The sequence below is a fragment of the Pocillopora verrucosa genome, chromosome 13, assembly GCF_036669915.1.
Source record: "Pocillopora verrucosa isolate sample1 chromosome 13, ASM3666991v2, whole genome shotgun sequence".
Classification (NCBI taxonomy): domain Eukaryota; kingdom Metazoa; phylum Cnidaria; class Anthozoa; order Scleractinia; family Pocilloporidae; genus Pocillopora; species Pocillopora verrucosa.
Window position 1 is genome coordinate 17,272,818 of NC_089324.1, and position 19,424 is coordinate 17,292,241.

The window sequence follows — 19,424 nt, forward strand, 5'->3', positions numbered from 1 at the left end:
TTAAAACTTTTTACGGGCATTTCAATCGCCAGAAAGTAGCGACAGAAAATTTATTTGAAGTTCCGAAACGTTGAGAAGTGGAAAAATGTCCACTTGCTAATTTGGTTGGAGAGGTTAGTTTTACCTGTAATGGACACGCGTCTTCTTCCAACCGTGTTTGCTCGAAAGGTGCAGCTAAAATAAGAAACGCCGTGGAACTGGTAAGATACCTGAGATGTGGTCTACTTTTGCGAGTTCGCCCCAGCTGAAAAATAGGTTCACTACCACCTTAACCAGTTCGCCCTAGAATGTATTCTGAAGAAATCATAATCCGTAATCTGACAATTTGCTCCCACCAAAAGTTAGACCGCTCAACTCGAAAGTTAGATCGCTCCATCAAATAAATGACTTCGCTCCCAACATAAGTTGCTTCGCTCCATGTTGTAATGTGAAATATTACTTACCAATGATCTTTAAAGTTTATAGGTGATTTCGAGTTCTGTCTCCGATCTTTCCTCGGGAAGGGGGGGCAGGGGAGAGGGGGGAGGGGGATGGGGGATTTAGCACAGGTTCAGTTGTTTATTTCTCGAACAGCGGCCGGTAATCGAACCTATTTGGCGGACGGCGCTTTCGCGCACTAAATGTTCTGAACAACTGTTTAGGATCGTTTCTTGTAGGAGAGCCTCGCCGAAAAGAAACAGGTAGTATCTAAGAAACAATGTCTTCTTCATTTTATACAGCTGTGCTCATTTAAAATAATCACGTTATAAAGATTCTCTTAATCTCTATCTAGATCAACCCATCTTCTCATTGATTCATACACTATTATAAATGCTAGAAATTTCTTCACACTTTAAAGGCAAATTAGCTTTATAAATTTTTTGGTATAAAACGCATGTCAGGTTTTCTTGATATTCTTTTTAATTCCAGTAATTTATCCTCTCCGGCTTCGACTACTAATAACAATCAAATTTCACTCAAAAGCGTGGCTAGGAGGGCTGATTTCCATGAACGTAAACATATTATAACCACGCCCTGGGTTATCAAGGTGGTCATCGGGTTGTTTTTACAGGAACGTATTTATAATCACTCGCTGCGTCCCAACTAACTTTTTCTTTATCATCCTCATTTGGTGCTGCGCGGTAAATACCGACTAATTTTGCTGCTCGCTTGTTCCTTAAATATGCCAAATAGTTATTTTCAGTCCGTGTCATTCTTCCGCATTTTTGTTGTAGATCAGAAGGCAAATCCGACTTCAAAGTAAATCCTTTAGCATACTTGTTGCCATATATTAACTGCCTACTTGGTTTGTCGGAAAAACATTTAGTTTTAAGTTCTTGTTTCATTCGACGAAAGTTCGCAAGATCATCGTAAAATTCTTTTCCTTCCCTTTCGATTCTTCGCCAAAGAGTCTGGTTAAAGTGTTCGTACATTAACACGTCGGCTTTGTTCCAACGTTTGATGTTCTCTTTCGTATCATCTGACAGTTCCGGAGCTTTATCTTTGTCAAGTCTTTCATTGCTTTTAGCATAAAGTACATCGTCCAATTCCCAGCAAAGTAATCGCTTCATAAGAACCACAGACTCGTCGAAATAGTCTGAGATTAAAACCAAATCAAACTCCTTTTCCAGGAATTCAATGTACTCTTTAATGGCTTTGGCATCCTGATAAAACTTGAAGTCCAAACCTAGATCAAACATTTGTGGATTTCTGGCTAAAGTTGATTTTCTTATGTCATTGAAACTTATCCCATTCTTCAGAAACGCTTTCAGTGCTTCCGTTGGGTTTGTCCCAAAGCCAAATTTTCTTCCGATTTCCATGTAGTTAAAAGCTGACTCGAACTGTTTGACGGGGTTTCTGACGATTGTCACATATTTGCTGGCGTCTTTTGGAAACAAATGGTTCATGGCTTTCTTATTGAATCTTGTGTGACTGCAAAGAAAATTCGGCCGGGTTCCATCGAAAGCGAGAGCTTGTCCAATACGGAAACGTGTCGGCCATCCAATTAGAGTGTCTGAGCCAAGAACAAAAGACAAATCTCGAGAATCACCATAACGAAAGAAGATGTTCGACATTGTGCTTGAACCTGCTTTGTGTGTTTTGAGAAAAAGAACGTATTGTTCTGGGGAACATTTCGTTTCTTTGGTGACTTTTTCACTCGATATAGTTGTGGTCGATGAGGTAATTAAAGTGGTAATTTCCGTTGTAGCTGCTACTTGTGTTGTTGTTGTTTCTTTTGCTGTTATTGTTGTTTTAGTTGATGGTTTTGTTGATGTTTTTCCTCTAGCTTCTTCCGTTCTGATATCAAAAAAGGAAAAAAAAAAAGTCGTGAATACAATAAGTACAACTCTCAAATTCCCCCCCCCCCCCCCCACCGCAGGGTCTGGCCTGTCGCGTGATCTTCTGTTGAAGTAAAAAGACATATGCTTATAAAGAAGCCAAGAACACCAAAACGTCTCCAAAATAGATTTCATTGATTGTTCCCAATATTTGATTGGCTTGATTTGAAAATTTTGAAATCTATTGTTTTAATTCTGCTCAGTCATTGGTTTGATCGCATGGGAAGCCTCGTTTCAGTAGATGTACTGTTGTACTATTGGTTTGTGGAATACAGGAATAGCGCATCTCAACACATCACGAACGTCACGTCTTCTCCATTAATGTAATGTAAAGTCACGTTTCCTCACAACAATTATGTTCATGTCATTGACTTTTTAATCCCCAGAAGTGATTAAAATATAACTTCTCCCTATAATATCAGGTCTATTATCATGGTATGGCACCAAATTCTCGCAACTAATTAGCAAGGAAATGTGTAACAGATGGAGGGGAGAATTAACAATCAGATCTTAAGAGTTAACGGGGTAAACCATACTTAAGAATGAGAAGTAAACAAGATAGGAACTTACCCTTCACTGGAATAAAGAACATTTTTAATTTCTGGACCTCTAACAGGTTTTCTCTTCTGGCCGTCAAACTTCAGTAAAAGGAAAATACATACTGCACTTAAAAACAGGAGAAATTTCCACAATTTACCACGGCAAGTAAAGTTGTTAATTTCCGCCATTACATGAACGATAAGAAATTCACGTAAATTGAAGCAGAGTGTGCAACGGACGGAGAAGGATTTGCACACTGGTTAAGCCGCTCTAGAAAATCCACAGAATACCCATTTTTTTGTCCGCCACGACAGTTTGAAGACCTGTGAAAAACAGTTTAAAAAAAAGGTCGTCAAAATAAAATCAGATCAGCAATTAGAAGTCACCCTAAGGGATTTCACCGATGCGTTTGAATTCCTCATGGACTTGTTCGGTTTTATACTTTAAGCGTCTGATTCAGCTCCTTGACGTCATCGGACGCCTGAAGTCACTACCTTGTGAAAAATATCTTATTTCAATGCACTGACCTTTTACTGGTCCTGATCGGAGATTACTATGAATAAAGCTAACTTCCCTGGAGAGCTGTCCTGCTTACCGATTGCCGATACGGCAAATTAACTTTTATTCTTATTTTCGATGCTTTAGAAATTTACAAAGGCTCTATAAAACGTTCAGATTGTGTTTTCGTCGAGAGAGAAAGCCCTAAAATTTATTGAAATTGGAGCTCAAATTGTCTTCATGTCGAATTTTACAACCTCGTATACAAGAGTGCGTGACCAAACACCTTGAGGTAGCGAAGTTTTTTCCGTCTTGTGATAAGAACCCAAAAACCTTTTAGTCCGATTTCAAAATGTTAATAATTTTTATTTCTTTATCGTCTCGCTCTCAAATTACTGTGGATGCCCACAAAAAATAGTTTCTGGATGAATTTTGTTTATGATGTCAAACGATTGCTTGAAACTGTTTAAATATTTGTATCTGACGCTAGGCATGTGACAAAATCATCACTCTTGTCACGCATTCCTTAAGTGGCAGCTTCATAAATTTTCAATAATATTCGGAAAAATACAGCCATAGTCTCGAATATTTCGCCTATTAGAGTTTACTTTGCATCCTTTAAATTTCTCTCTACAAAGGACTTGAGGCATCGAAAACGCCTCATAGCTCGCTTATTCGCGAAATGTGTAAATCACTAACTGGACCCTACTACTTCTCGGCCGGCATAAAGATTTCATGAATTTAATACAGGAATGTAACAATTCTCAGTTAACCGGCAAGATCTAGAAGATGTTCAGAATATTCTTTCGAATTTCACGTGAAGACACATGCTGAACAAGACTTTCTGAACCGATGACACAAGCAGTCACTAATTTCGGACGTGCTTGAAAATAACCGCATTTGTTTACGGCATCATACTAAATCGCCACAAATATTGTGGCAAGCGAGGAAGCCGAATAACAGAAATTATATTAAAAATGAGCGAAAAACTAGTCCTTGTGTAATATAAAGTATTTGGCGATCGCGAAGTTTCTCATTTCACTTAACATTCTAATGTAAATCGATTTTGAAGCGTCCTGTTGTACACGTGTGGAACAAAGTTCGTAACGATGGTAATCATGGTTCAAGCGTCTGAAGAAGCAAACGCACGGAAATCCGCGTACTAAGCTTTAGCATTAAAAAAATACAGCAATCGATCGTGTATACAATTTATTATTTGTAGGTTTGAGAAGATGCTGTCATTCGAAGGTAAGTTGGCATCAACTGGATGAAAGTGCAGATTCAGAATTGTTCGATCGACCGCGTAGAATTTCCATAGTCCTGCTCTTCCTTCGATAGTTAACGGCGTAATATGTGACTAACACTTTGTAGACTGTAAGATTTTACGCCACTATCTGCGTCGGTGTATATATATGTAAGATTTTAAGCCGTTAACTAACGGCGTAAAATCTTACAGTATATAATATACCGACTGGAAGAAACTACGCCGTTAGTTACTGGCGTAAAATCTTACAGTATATAGACTGTGTTAGTCACATAGTACGCCGTTATATATCAAGCAAAAATCTATTCGCAACAATATCTATACAAAAGAGAATCACAAGGCCAAAAGGTTCAACAACCTTTCCGTGGAACGAAGAGGCCAGCATCGCAGAAAGTAGCGATCGACGGTGGTGTGTTCATGTATTTGTGCTCGTTGTCAAGAACGCTATGTACAAATGTTAAAAAATAAAATGAATAGAAAACAACCTTAGTACTTACAAAATCCTCTCAGAAATCAAACCGTCCAAAAAGGGATAATTTAAAGTCCAAATTACTTGTTTTCTGAGTGTATCAGTCAGTAACACTTTTCCTTCTGAGAATTAGAGGCAAAAATAGTGCGTGACATTTTACAAGTGGTGTGGGGAGTGAAAGGCATTATGGGTAGATTCCCTCAACACCTTATCTCAAGGGAAAGCGTACTCCGACATCCGTCAGAAGGAGGTCATATGCTAAATAGGGCCTTCATCACGAAGACAACATCGGGCGAGCTCGGATTTCGTTATCGGAAATCTACCCGAGATGACCTCCTTCTGACGGATGTCGGAGTACGCTTTCCTATCTCAAGGGTTCTTTGTCTTCCGTTACCTCCCAACCGTTCCTAACGATAGAGAATGTGTGCTGAGAGAAGGTCGTTTCTCCGAGATACTCGGCGCCGGAGACCTTCTAATTAATTTAAGTAAAACTGGTCGGTTTTAAACCACGTGGCGCTGAAGCTGGTTGAGGCTGAAGCTGGTTGAGGCAGAACTCGTCAAGGCTGAGCGACAACTTTCACTCTGACGCGGGGCTAACGCTCAAAACGTCAGCTTCAGAAACTCTTTACGGTGACCAATTTACATTATCTACTCAGTTGATAAAATCAAATGATCTTGTAATATAATCCCCATCATTTATAGGAATAAATTATTTTTGTCTGTGTTTTGCAAGGACCAAGTGAGTCGAGTGATTTGCCCCAATCCTCGAAAAATAAATGGAACAATGTGGCCTCTCTACAGATATTTTCTAAAGGTAGAAAAGACGCAATTTTTTCCCATTCGGTATTTTTCCCTTTCAGTTCTGGCCGAAATTTGTGGGCGAAACGAATTTTGCACACGTTATTATTTGCGCCGGTTAGACCCTTTAACTCCCAGATCAAATTTGTAATTCTCCTTACTGTCAACCATACAATTCTTATAACGTTAGTTCAGGGAAGTTAGTATTGGATCGACTTATTATATTTTTCTTTATTCTCGTCACTTATCTGGTTGACATTGTATTGATATTGTAAGGAGAAATTCTGTCTTGATCACTCACGGGATTTCAGTTAACCTTGTCGTCGCTCGTGAAAATTCAGCTCTAGTGGAGGGTAGCAAGATATAAATTCATCCCTGTACAAATTTAAAATTGCTTCTTCGACTCCTATTCGAGTAAATGCTGTTAAGAAAAACGGTCAGATATGGCAATCTGAGCTTGTCGTTACTCAGGCAACTTCTGAACAACTTGTTAGATATTGAGATCGGTGAATTCGCAAAGAAAACGACTTAGAACGAAAAATAAATCAACAGGAATGGCAACAAATGACTTAGCAACTACAATAAATTGACAAGTGATTGATTAATGTTTTTTTTAATGAAATTAAACCGCACAAAATAAAATCAATCTTTTTTGTTTTGTTATTTCCTTCAAAAAGAAAAAGGTGCGAACCCACGCCGATCAACTTCAGTTACCTTTATGCAAAATATTTGCATACTGATGATCCCTATCAACGATTTCAATGCACAATTTTGAGCAGAAAAAAATCCGAACATCTCGCAGTGGAACTAGAACGGAGCCGTGGCACTTTGTATTTAAGCGCGTTATATTTCATAAATCACGTTTAACGCTTCACGCAAGTAGTTGTCACTGTATGGGAGCTAAGTCATCATAGGTGCTTTGTAAATTTTACTCGTATCCCTTAACACTAACCGTGTCCCCGCTGCGAAGAAAATCTGACTGTTGATTTTTTTTGGTAGTTTCTGCAACTGTTGACTACACTTTGTCCGATCACTACCTTGAAACAAACCGCAGCTCCGCAAATGCGAGACAGTTGTTATTGGTTGTTCGGTTTTGTGACCGGTGTACTAAAGAGACGTCTTCCTCCTTTCTGAAGAACTGAAATTAAATATGAACAGAGATCGAAGTCCGAGTCTGTGACGTAACATATTACCATAACACAAACCACGACAGCTAATGGCCCCGCGGATGAAATTTCCAAGCCGCTTTTCTGCCTCAGATTAAAGATTTAGTGATTAAACTGCAATTGCCTCAGGAGACTTGACATCTTCTCGAGTGTTTATGCGCAATGATATCGATGTCAAATCTTTCTATTGACGCACGCTAAAGGCAGTGTTGTCTTTCTAGGGAGTTTGGAGAGTTTGTTTCCACCACCAGCCACCAGCCGCGAAGAACTGCATGGGACATCGCCAAAAAATCTTTGAGGTTAACTGCTAGAAAGCCTTATAAAGATGAAAATTTTTCTTGGAAATAGAATTTACCAATAACATATAGGTTTATTATAGCAAATACAGAAATTATTTTATCTAAAAAATGTAACATTTCTAGGTATTTCAAACATTTAGTCACCTGCTTAGAAACAGACATAGTTAAAACATAGTCATATCCACATCATTAAAAACAAAATATGACCTGTTCACGAATAACAATTTAGGTTCCATGGGACCTTATCACATTATAATTTATTTATCTTCAGTATTTCATAGATTGTCCCAATTAATTCAAGGCTGTACCCAATTAATGTAGCTCACGATCTTTGAATGCAAAATAGTGAGTCAAAAAAACCTATATTAATATACAGCAAAAAAATATTTATTTTTTAACATTTTCTATCCTCGTCGTTCCATGGTTTCATCAAATCAAAAACCAAGAGAATTCTTTATGACGCATTACTGATAGACACTTGCGAACCACTTATATGAGATCAAGAGGGATTGTCTCTCGATTGAGAATTATGAAATAGTAGCATTATTGAAAATAATTTTCAGTCTATGTGAAACGTATTTATGGAGAATCCATTAACATGTCCCATCCATCAACTATTATAAAAATATTAACGTTTTTACCTGGCACCCTATCTTTCTTAAGCGCGGATAAGAACACCCGCTCATATCGACATATTATTTATAACGCAAAATAATTAAAGCTTTCTTTAAAATGCTTAAGGATTCATAGAAAATAAATATGATAATACATTCGTCCAATGGAATTGAAATAACAAATTAATTTTTTTTTTAACAGATTCTTTTCGCACTTGCTTGTCTCCTGGTGCGTTATCGACACCTCGGAGACTGCACAATGGTGAGCCAAAACTTGACTAGTGCCCAATCTCCTCCTTTTGCTCTTTTTTTCTGAACATATCTGTTTGAACAATTCTTCACAAAACCTTTTTATGGCGAGATCTGTATCGGCGGCGTAGTGTGGGGTTTATATGCACACACAACACCACAAGATTACTGCTGCAAGGAAACTCGCGCTCGGCCAAGGCTAGCTCTCGGCCATTCAAGGCCGAGGCCGTACTGGAGTCCTTGGAGCGGCTGCTCATCCAGCTTCGACAATTAAATCGGTACTTGTGGCCATTTTTTCGCGATCCGTGCCAGATGTGCTTGAGGGGCCTGTAAATAGTTTCACAAACTCGTTAACGTCTACATAATTTTTCTAGACCTTTGTCACAAGGTAAGTTAGTTTTAAATTTATTTTTCTGCGTTTTGGCGTCAAGGGATCAGATAAAAGCAATCAAACCTACTTTCCTTTGTGTAAAAGACAGATAACACAATCGAATAAAAAGATGACCGTTTGGGCGACAGAGAAGTTTGAAACTTTCCTTGTTCAAAGTAACCAGGCGTAACGTCGGCCAGTCAGCCAATTAGTGGTCCCGAAAGTCGATCAGTCAAACAGGCAGCCAATCAGCTAATGAGCTAGTCATTCAGTTATTCACTGACGAAGTCAAGAGGCCAACCACCGCAGACAATCAGTTATTTATAAAGTTAATCATCCAGTCACTTAGCTAAAACTCTACGTCAATTATCAATTGAAGGTTTGCAAAGGTCTATCGTCATCCATTTGATAAATATTTCACTTGCACTTGATGAAAAAACACTGCACTTTATCGGTCAGTCAGTCAATCAGTTATTTTGTCCGTCAGTCTGCTTGCTAGTTAGTCAGTAGGCCATCCACCCAGCGAAATATTCATTTAGCTATTTTATTCATTGACCAAAACAATTCACTTTATCAACCAGACAAGAGCTACCTGTACAATTACTCACCAAGCTGGGTCTTCTAGAACGTTTGATCCATTGAATGAATATATTGGGATATCAGGATTAAATGCATATTGTAACTTGAATAAGGATCTCCAAGAAGGAAACAGCTGATCTCCCTAACAAAAAATTCGAGAAATACATTTTTGTTAACTACACGAAGTACCTTGGAGCAACCAATTAGCAATGAAGTAGATCGAGAAAACTTTTGACGGGAGGCTATCATGCATGAAATATTATCGAGTAACCCAGTTCTACCTGAAGGTTGCCAACAGGGAGATCTCTGTCCTCTCTGTGGATGATTGAATAAACATGTTGGAGCCTGTTAGAAATAAAAGCTCGGTATGCTCCGGTTAAATTGGCAGCACGGGACTGCCGCCAGCACATTTCATCCACACCCCTCACGCTGTGCATCTGACCGGTCTGCGGTGTATCGAGGGCGACCATACGCACCTGCAAAGAAAATCGATCCATACATTTATGTTCATAGTTGACACATGTACCACCATCACATGAAGTAGACTTGCATTTTTACTTAAGCATGGTTACTAAAGAGTTGATTGAGCTATTGTGGTATTTGCAGAAGGCAACTAGTCACATATGATAACTGTCAATGTTTCAGCTCACCCATACAATTATAGTCGAGTAATACGTAAGAGAGAATATGCACTACTTACATATGGTCCTCGTAGTTTGACGTTTGCTGGAGACAAAATGAGATTCGTAGGAGGCTGCGAAAGAGAAAACTTGCCAATAAGCACGGTAACTAAGCTCGATAACTAAGCACGGTAACTAAGCTCGGTAGCTAAGCGCGATAGCTAAGCGCGTTAGCTAAGCGCGGTAGGTAAGGAGACAGGCGGTGTCTCAGCCGAATCGATGGAGGAAGTAATAAAAAAGCTGACAGTTTTGCTGTTCGGTTACAACGCAGAAATATACCTTATGTTATTGAAATACCTTGGTAGTGGAGAGTTTCGTCGTTTGGGAAGCCTCTGTTGGACCCGCGAAGATGGTTGGACCAAGCTGTGGGCATAAGGCAAGGGAACAAGATAGAAAAAAATACGAAAACAAGAAAAATTTTTACGATAATTTAAAAGTTGTTAGAAAAACGACGAAGACGGGAGCTGTGCAATAGAACTTGACAAGCAACTAGGGGTCGCTTAAAACAACTAGAAATGCTTGAAAGAATAAGAACAAACATTAATCTGCTCTCCCGGGATCTTCCCATGGTCTTAAAATGACGGTTGATAATGATCGCAATAATGACAACGCTAATGATAATAGTATGACAATACTAAAGCTAATAACAATAGTAATGCGAATGACAGTGATGATATTCATGTTTTTCGTCTTGTTACGAGCATGGGACAAAAAAAAAAATTTTAAGTCTCCATGAGGAATCGAACCTCAGACCTTGGGATCCGCGCTGCGATGCTCTACCACGGAGCCAGAGAGACTCTACGGTGAGCAAGATTTATAGTTAGGGTTAGTTAACCCTTTAACCCCTAAGAGGGACCAGCATCTAATTTCTCCCAATAATATCACCTCTGAATCATACATTAAGGTCATGAGAATAAAGGAAATGATCACCAACCAAAGAAACTCTTAATTGTTAAACAAATTCTCCTTGTCAGCAGCTTAAGAAATGTTTGGAGAACAGTAGAGGGAATATGCATAATGATGTAGCAGTGTAAAGGGTTAAGGTTAGTCAGGGTTCTTTCTCTACTTCTCTATCGAGCTCATAATGATGTAGCAATGTAAAGGGTTAAGGTAAGTCAGGGTTCTTTCTCTACTTCTCTATCGAGCTCATAATGATGTAGCAATATAAAGGGTTAAGGTTAGTCAGGGTTCTTTCTCTACTTCTCTATCGAGCTCATAATGATGTAGCAGTGTAAAGGGTTAAGGTTAGTCAGGGTTCTTTCTCTACTTCTCTATCGAGCTCAAAACTTACCACTTCTCTTATTTTATTTACAAACATGATGTTAATGATGATGAAGAAGGTAAAGAAGAGATAGACAAGAAAGCGTGGGATGATTTCTTACCGTGATCGCTCTCCAGCCGCGTAAGGCCCTTATATATAACATCTGGTCGGAGATGACAAAAGCCATGGTGCCTTGTTTCACTTTCTCTACAATACGGATAAGTCTGTCTTGGGTATCAAATACCAGCACCTTCCATCGAAAAAAAAATTATTTAAAAAAAAAATATATATATATATATACATCGATATATAAGGAAAATATTAATAAGAATAAAGCTACTCTCTTTGAGATGCAAGAATCTTGAGAAAGGATCTAAAACGCTGAATGACGTGGAAGGACAGTTTGAACTGTGGGTAACCTGTAGCACCTATGAGATAACACGGACCTAAAGACCGTGAACCAATGTGGTAATGGAAAGAATGGAAATAATGATAATATGAATACAAGAGGTGTAAACATTGATTGACAGCTGAGGCAACATGCAAATCTTCTGACCTTACCCCTGAATTATCTGTCTGTCCATTAGTAAAGCCAATCTCTGCATTTTCTCCAGGGGGTCCTGGAGGTCCTGGTGGCCCCGGAGGACCAGAAACATCGCTATCTTTCCCTGGGGTCCCAGGAGGACCAGATATTCCGGGTGGTCCCTATGATAGTGGCAAAGCATACATGCTGCTGTTGTAGGTTAAATCACTATTGTAAAGCTTGAGAAATACTTGGACCAATCAACATTTTTCGGATTAATATCAGTATCTGGGCAACTGCCCACCTACCCTTCCCCCAATCCAGCATTAACCCTACCTTGTTATCAATAGGCTGTTGTTGGGTTAGGGGAGGAGTAGATGGGCAGTTGCCCAGATACTGATATTGATCCCATTTTTCTTCTAAAAGAAATAACTCATTGGTCAGCAAGTTCGTATAACAGGTTTATTTGTGATAAACATCCTGCAAACTGCTGAAATAAACGGATCAAAGTCAGTATCTAAGCGACTGCGCACCCACCCCTCCCACCCAACAACAGTCGACTGATAACAAGTTAAGTACAATGTTGGGTTAGGGAAGGGGTGGGTGCGCAGTTGCTCAGATAGGCTTTGATCCAGATAACAATGTTTAGAGCGTATTTTGATGTTTTGTTGATCTTATTCCTTTTAGTGATACCCACCGGAGGGCCTGGGTTACCAGGAATTCCCGACGGTCCTTGCGGTCCCATTGGTCCTTCAGTTGAATTCCCTGGCTCTCCCTAGGGAGTAAAAGATCGCTAAACTTTAAGTGGTGTTCAGCCGCACATGTAATGTGTAACAAACGGATGGCTATAGATACGAGGTTAGTTTATGGTCGATGATTTCTTCCACTCTAGATGTCAAATGTCCCATTGTTAAGTAAAAACAGGACTCTGCAAGGTATAGTAATGCTAAACTAAAACGTGTGGATTGTTAATTGAACATTAAACCTGTCCTTACTCATTTATAGCTGTGATTAGTGATTAATAGCTAATTTGGCTCTCATAGTAGGTTGTATTTTCAGTGAGTGTTCTTTTCTGTCAAAAAAATTACCTTTAATCCTTGCAATCCTTGTATTCCAGCCTCTCCCTATGAAAGATAAAATTCAATCAAAAAGGTTTGAGCTTCAAAAATAACTGTTCAAAGATGTATGGAGGCAAAACGAATATTTCACCTTGCTTCCTGTTGCACCTTTGAGTCCGGGGAAACCTAGGCCGCCTCTTTGACCCTAAAAAATATTAAGATAAAACGAACCCTTCCTGAAAAAAGAACATCCTGTAAAACGATGTACTGTGGACAAAAGTAAAGGGTGGTTGAACTGAAGGCTTGACGTCTTGTTAAAGATCAGAGAGAAAACAAAATTGGAGTTATGAAATTTTGTATAAATGAATTGTAGTCCTATGAGGTTACCTACTAGTTACCCTCCAGAATTTTGAATTCTTAATTAAAAGCCAACAATCGTACGACGGAGTGAATGGACTGAGTGAAAACATTTACTGGAAGAAGTATGTGAATCTTCAAAAACGAATTAATTAATAGGAAAGTAAAAGAAACTAAGACTAACTAATAAACAGACAAGTTATAGCAATAATAATAATGGTAACAATAATAGTGATGATGATGATGATGATGATAATGATGTTAATGATAATAATGATTACAATAATAACGATAATTAGAGCACTAAGAAATATAACTTTTCCTGACCTTACTCCCCTTGGTTCCGTTGACTCCATCGTTCCCTGCTTGTCCAGGTTCTCCCTTTATCCCATCGTCTCCACTCTCCCCCTTCTGTCCTTTTTGTCCTGTATTCCCAGTCTCCCCTGGATCACCTGATTCACCAGTCTCTCCTGGGGGACCTTGAGGACCTTCGGGACCTTCAGGCCCCTGTTTTCCCTGGACCCCTTGTTCTCCTTTGGTCCCCTTTTCACCTCCTACTCCCGCCTCTCCCTAAAATTAAACCTGGAGTCAGAAATTCTTTACAGAGAACACAAAGTCAACTTTAAGCGTATTTTGTGAGATGAAAACGTTCGATCTAACCTTCTTTCCTGCGATGCCATTATCACCTTTTTGACCCTAGGAGAATTGAATGTCATGATTTGTTAACGGCAAATATATCCCGTAAATATGTGAATTATCACGTTATCATCTGACCCTGGTTGTTCAGAGGATGGATAACGCTATTTAGTGAGTAAATCCCTATTTGATGGTTAGTTCAGTATGTTTCGTTAGCAATTATACGCATCCGTCGAATAACGTTGTCCATCCTTCGAACAACTTTGCACTGGTAAATAATTCCGTACCTTCTCACCAACTCCTTGTTCCCCCTGTTAAAAATAAAATGAAATAAAATAAGGTCAAACTCTAGAATTAAGGTTGATTATTATAGTGTTGCCCTAAGGAGTCGTCTGAAGAGAATAGAGTGCACTTGGAAGCTCGTGAAGCTGTTGAACCACAGCAACTATGGCACCACAGAGTATGTTAGAAGCTGCCTCTTGACTCGCTTCTATTCGTTTTCCCACCAGAAAAGAATTAGTAAACAATGTTTGACTGTTCGATTCTCTTCTCACCTTTTCTCCTTTTATCCCGTTGGTTCCGTTTGTTCCTTTCTCTCCCTAAGAACAAGCAAGGTGCCTTTTAGCTCCCAAGATCTCATTAGTAGTTCTCTTTACTGTCTACCATACAGTTCTTGTGATGTTAGGTCAGAGAATTTGGTACTGGATCAACTTATAATCCCCCTAATGATATTTTTCTTTATTCTCATCACTTATCTGCTTGATATTGTATTGATATTGTAAGGAGAAATTCTGTTTTGGTCACTCATTGGAGTTAAAGGGTGAAAAATGTTTTTTGTTACGAACACTGATAATTTAACAATAGCTCACTTCAACCTTATCAAAGCTAAACAACAACGCAAAAGTTTGTTGTTGCTAATGATGTATGGCGGTATGAATTAAACTTGAAGGAGGACTCGACAAAAAAAACACGTCGAAAAAGTTTAAATTGTGTCGCTCTCCGATACGCAAGCCTAAGGAGATGCTCACTTATCGGAAAAACTCACCTGGGAACCTGGTTTGCCAATCTCGCCTTGATTCCCCTATGAAAAACAAGAATAGATACAACAAATAACTAAGCAAGATCAATCGGTCTGGAAATAAACAAACAAACACAAATACGACTAAAGGCGCATGCTGGGGTGAACATTCGAACGGGCTGTGAAAAGATTAAAAAAGTTAACTATTAAGCGAAGGTAAAGTGTACACGTGTCAGCCAAGTAGTTTATCCAGCCTAAGCTTCTCCCGACCTCTGTCGCACGAAGCCTCTGGACAAATTGTTACTCCCCCATGGTTGGGATTCTAATCCATTGTAGGTTACAAATAAAAAAGCGAGTCAGTTTCTGAGGAAATAGTGGTGCTACGTCACTGGGTGTATCACGTCGCTCTCGAAAAGTCAGCTTTACAGCGGTTAATTTGCATTCTCAACTCAGTTGATTAAACCTTATCATCATTGTAGGTTAGCCATGGTATTCATTCTGGTTTCCGGTTACAATTCGTTGGTAACCATTCATGCTCCTGTGTATAAGAGTGTAACACAATGACGTGGTCCCAGGACTCGATCCCAGACTTTCGATCCCAGACTTTCGATCCGAGTCTAACGAGACAACCATCAAACCACCGCGCCCTCATCGTTACCATGGTAACAAAACTGGATTCGACGAACCTTTTCTCCTTTGGCTTTGCCTCCATTGCCATTCACTCCCTCTGTAGATCCGATGGCAACCTCTTCACCAGGTTCTCCCTGAAAGACGAACAGGTGAAACATTTCCTGTAAGTTGTTAACCGACTTCTTCGTTGTGCGTTTCACTTTTCAAGTTTGTGACTCTTTCTAGTATCATCCCACATTCTAACGAAGATTCTTTCATGGTGACTTACCCCACAAATGCCTCTAATTGGTTGGTACAAGCGCGCGAAAACAACAGCAGATAAACAACCAATTAGAAACATTCTGTAGATCTATACAGAGTTAGGTTGATACTAGAGATCTAACAATTGGAATATCAAATGAGATGCTATTAAAACAACGAAATATCACCTTTTCATTTGTCTCCTGCGACGTTGCAGAAAACAAAAATAACAATAAAGGAACTATTACCTTGTGTCCAGGGGTTCCTGGAGGTCCCGGGGGCCCGGGAGGGCCTGGGGTACCCGTGTTGCCTCTACGTCCAGGGAAACCAATGGGCCCCTGGCTTCCCACTTCCCCAGGGCTACCGGGCGGACCCGTAATGCCCTATGAAGGAATAAACGAAAATGTTATTAGGAATATATTCTAAATGTTCAAAAGGAAGAAGTTAATCTTAGCGAGTGTGTATATCTGAGGCAGTGTTTTGAAGTGATAACGAAAGAAAAACACTTGAGGGCAACACCTCGAAAAGGTACCAGTTATTTAAGGAAAGTTGAAAAACAGGATCGAAGTTAGTATCTGAGCAAATGCGCACGTACTCCTTACCTTTCAACAACAGTCGACCGATAACAAGCAAGGGCTAATGTTGGGTTAGGGGAGGGGTAAGAGCGGGCTTACTCAGATCCTAAAAATAAACCTCTCCTTAAAAAAGTCGAGGATAAAAAGGAAGTTAATAAAGTTCTTAATTTTTACAATCATTTGCTATGTTATTTAAAGATTCATATTTCAAACCTCCGTACCTGAGGTCCTGTCGTTCCATTAAATCCACGCTCTCCCTTCAAAAAAGAAACAATAATACAAGAGTTATACCAATCCCTCAATGGAGCAAATTATTTTTACAATTCTTCTTATAGATCTACCTTTTCCCCCGGGTCTCCCTTTTTCCCTGGGAATCCCAATCTTCCGGTTTTTCCGTCCTGTCCTTCTTCCCCTTTCTCTCCTTTGATTCCTTGCTCCCCGTTGGTCCCCTGAACGCAAAAAGAACATCGTTAGGAGCTTCATAACAATCAAATGGGCCATGAAAAGAGGAGAATACAGATAAAAATCGATGAGTTCATTTTTCTTCGGCTCTGATATTCATTTCATATGGATGTTTCCTAAACTAAATGTCACCTTTTCTCCCTTCTTGCCCGGAAAACCAATCCTTCCAATATCACCCTGAAAAGATAACTCTCTTATTTCAGTCTTGGATCAACAAAATAAAAAACATTTTTTTATTCGATATCCATCAAATCCTTGAGAGCGTTACAGCTTATAAAAAATTGAAATTCCACATCGCCGGGGGTTACGAGTCTAGAGACATTTTCTAGCTTTCTGTAAATGTCGAAAGCTGTAAACAAAGTTTACAAGGCACCAAAAAAACAAGCAAGGCCGACCGAAGATTAACAATGTGATCCACTATCTGCTAGAATCCCAAATCAAGTACTATTTTTTTTTGCCAATCAGCCGCCCACAGATTTTTCTCCAATCGGCCCCATTTTTTCAAAAATTCTTCACTCAATCAGTTTTTTAAACCCAACTCCGCTGATGAGCAAACCTATTCACTCATCAGTTACCACTGAAAAGTTCTGTTCACCTTGTCGCCTTTTTGTGCAGAAATCTGAGCTGATGATTCTCCTCCAGTATTCGTCTCCTAAGTTAAAAAAAAAAAACATCACACTCGTATTATTTGATGCCAATTTCATACAGAAAGGAAATTAAAGAAAAGAAAAATAATGGTAAATTTGACAAACAAGTTTGACACACTTACCGTTGTTACACCAGGGGGCCCCGGAGGCCCCGGAAGCCCAGGTGGTCCCTGGATGCTTTCACCAGGCTCCCCCTGAAAAAAAGGTAAATAACAATGAAAAAGAGGTAAATAACAATGAAAAAGAGGTGATTTCCGATACTTGATTAGACGTTGCTATCAATTTTTTGTGCCATAAATACACTGACTTAAGAAGTAAATGCACCTGATATTAAGAAAATTTGCTTTGCGAGTAAGTGTAGAAATAATGAATGCATGAATGAATGAATGAATGAATGAATGAATGAATGAAATAATGGCCTTCTAACTGACTGACCATCTGACCGTATGAACCTACCTTCTGCCCATCAGTGCCATTCCTACCCTCATCACCCTAGAAAGGCATTCAATAACTTCATTAGCATCACTAAAATGGAGTTATCATAAGAATCAATGCCAACTATCGTAATTCATACAGTGAATCCGATCAGGGTCTGGAACCAAATCGTACCTTAGCGCCTTTTATGCCCTTTAAACCTGGAAATCCAATGGTTCCGCGTTTTCCCTGAGAAAAAATTAAGTAAAACAAAGCAGAGTCAGTTCTCGCTACCTGCTTAAAATGCAACAAGTAAATTTATTCTAAAAAAAGCTCAAGTTTTGCTTGGCCCCCTTTATGGCAATTCTCAATTGAGTTCAAAATCAATCTGGGATTCTATTGGTTTTCTTTCTTTTCTTGTCCTGTTATTGGTTCAGAATATTTATCGTCAGTCTCAACCAATCAGGTGCAAAACTAAACTAATATTTCTCTTTTGACTTTGTTCGTTGCTCATAACTGACTCTAAAACAATCACGTGGCTCAAGCAACGAATTACAAACAAGAAATTTTGTATCTTAAAAATCATACACACGGCAGAACTCAAACCTGGTCTCCTTTGGATCCTGTCTCACCCTTTTGTCCCGCGGGACCCTGGGCTCCAGGCACTCCCTAATAGGTATGAGAAATAACAGATATTGCTTTTTTTATGATCTAAGAGAAAAAAGAAGGGACAAACAATTCGACGGATGAGCGTTGTTTAATAAAGGAGTTTGACATAGTAACTGGTTTGAAATATACACTAGCATTTGGTTGTACAGACTGATTGAAGTAGCAGGGAGGCTGATGTAGTGATGACAATGAAATCACGCAAAAACTGACCATTTTTTTCCAGATCTATAGGGGTTGCTCACCTCACCGTTGGGGCCTTGAGCGCCTGGTTCACCTTTCTTACCAGGAAATCCAATCGGGCCTGGTCGTCCTGTGGCACCCTACACAGCAAATATTCATAGGATACAATGCTGAGCTTGTCATTCAGAGGAAAGATATACGATGACGCGATCAAAAACACACTTTATGTTACCCACCTTTCTACCGGGAAAACCAATACTCCCTTGCTCGCCTTTTTCTCCCTGCAAAAAAAACAACAACAAAAACAAAACAAAAAGTACTACCGGTTAAATGTTAAAAATACACTGTAATAAGTTGAATAAAGCATTGAATCTTGTTACAATGAACAGCTATAAGTCCTGTATCACCTGCGGTCCTGTTCTCCTTGAGAACCGTTATTTCCTTGCTCTCCCTTGCTTCCCTGGAAGAAAAATCAAGCTTTGTGCATCAGAAAACACGTAGCATACACAGCGCTCTTTTTTGGAATGAAGTTAACACTCTTACAGTCTATCTACCTTTTCGGTGATTGCTGGGACGGTTGGACCAGGAGGTCCTGGTGGGCCCTGCTGACGAGTCTCACCAGGCTCCCCTACTTCACCTTGGAGTCCAACGCCTTGATCTCCCTGAGAAAGACAGAGGACAAAACCAGTGTAACGCGTTGACTCAAACGGAAACCATTCCACCCATTCCAGGTTAAGTGAAATTTTTTGGGGCAAACAGAGGTCGGTCTTTTCTAGACAACTGGTAGCAATGACAATACGTGACATCGTCAGTTTTTAAAAAAGTCATCAGACTGGTCTATGGAGTGAAATACCAACATTTACGGAGGGATCATCAGCCAGGCTTATTAGAAGAAGATCCTTTGCCTTGA

The 19,424-nt window shown here is 39.5% G+C and overlaps 2 protein-coding genes across 2 annotated transcripts; both read right to left on the reverse strand.

The window, feature by feature from the left end:
• Positions 1–688: 688 nt before the first annotated feature.
• LOC131797438 (galactosylceramide sulfotransferase) lies at positions 689–5,257 on the reverse strand. The gene is made up of 3 exons (XM_059115069.2): positions 5,118–5,257; positions 2,889–3,181; positions 689–2,277 (listed from the first exon to the last, which is right to left on the reverse strand). The coding sequence occupies exons 2-3, from the start codon at positions 3,044–3,046 to the stop codon at positions 1,032–1,034; spliced, it is 1,404 nt and encodes a 467-aa protein (XP_058971052.2). The 5' UTR covers positions 3,047–3,181; positions 5,118–5,257; the 3' UTR covers positions 689–1,031.
• Positions 5,258–6,554: 1,297 nt separating this feature from the next.
• On the reverse strand, positions 6,555–19,320 carry LOC131797419 (collagen alpha-1(XVIII) chain). The gene is made up of 29 exons (XM_066160048.1): positions 19,058–19,320; positions 18,922–18,974; positions 18,751–18,833; positions 18,577–18,654; positions 18,272–18,334; positions 17,861–17,914; positions 17,708–17,743; positions 17,374–17,445; positions 17,200–17,256; positions 16,737–16,781; positions 16,484–16,591; positions 16,364–16,399; positions 15,816–15,950; positions 15,384–15,461; positions 14,725–14,760; positions 14,234–14,278; positions 13,967–13,990; positions 13,704–13,739; positions 13,371–13,613; positions 12,838–12,891; positions 12,717–12,752; positions 12,326–12,403; positions 11,667–11,810; positions 11,227–11,355; positions 10,142–10,207; positions 9,865–9,918; positions 9,446–9,640; positions 9,194–9,306; positions 6,555–8,542 (listed from the first exon to the last, which is right to left on the reverse strand). The coding sequence occupies exons 1-29, from the start codon at positions 19,318–19,320 to the stop codon at positions 8,305–8,307; spliced, it is 2,652 nt and encodes an 883-aa protein (XP_066016145.1). The 3' UTR covers positions 6,555–8,304.
• Positions 19,321–19,424: the final 104 nt, after the last annotated feature.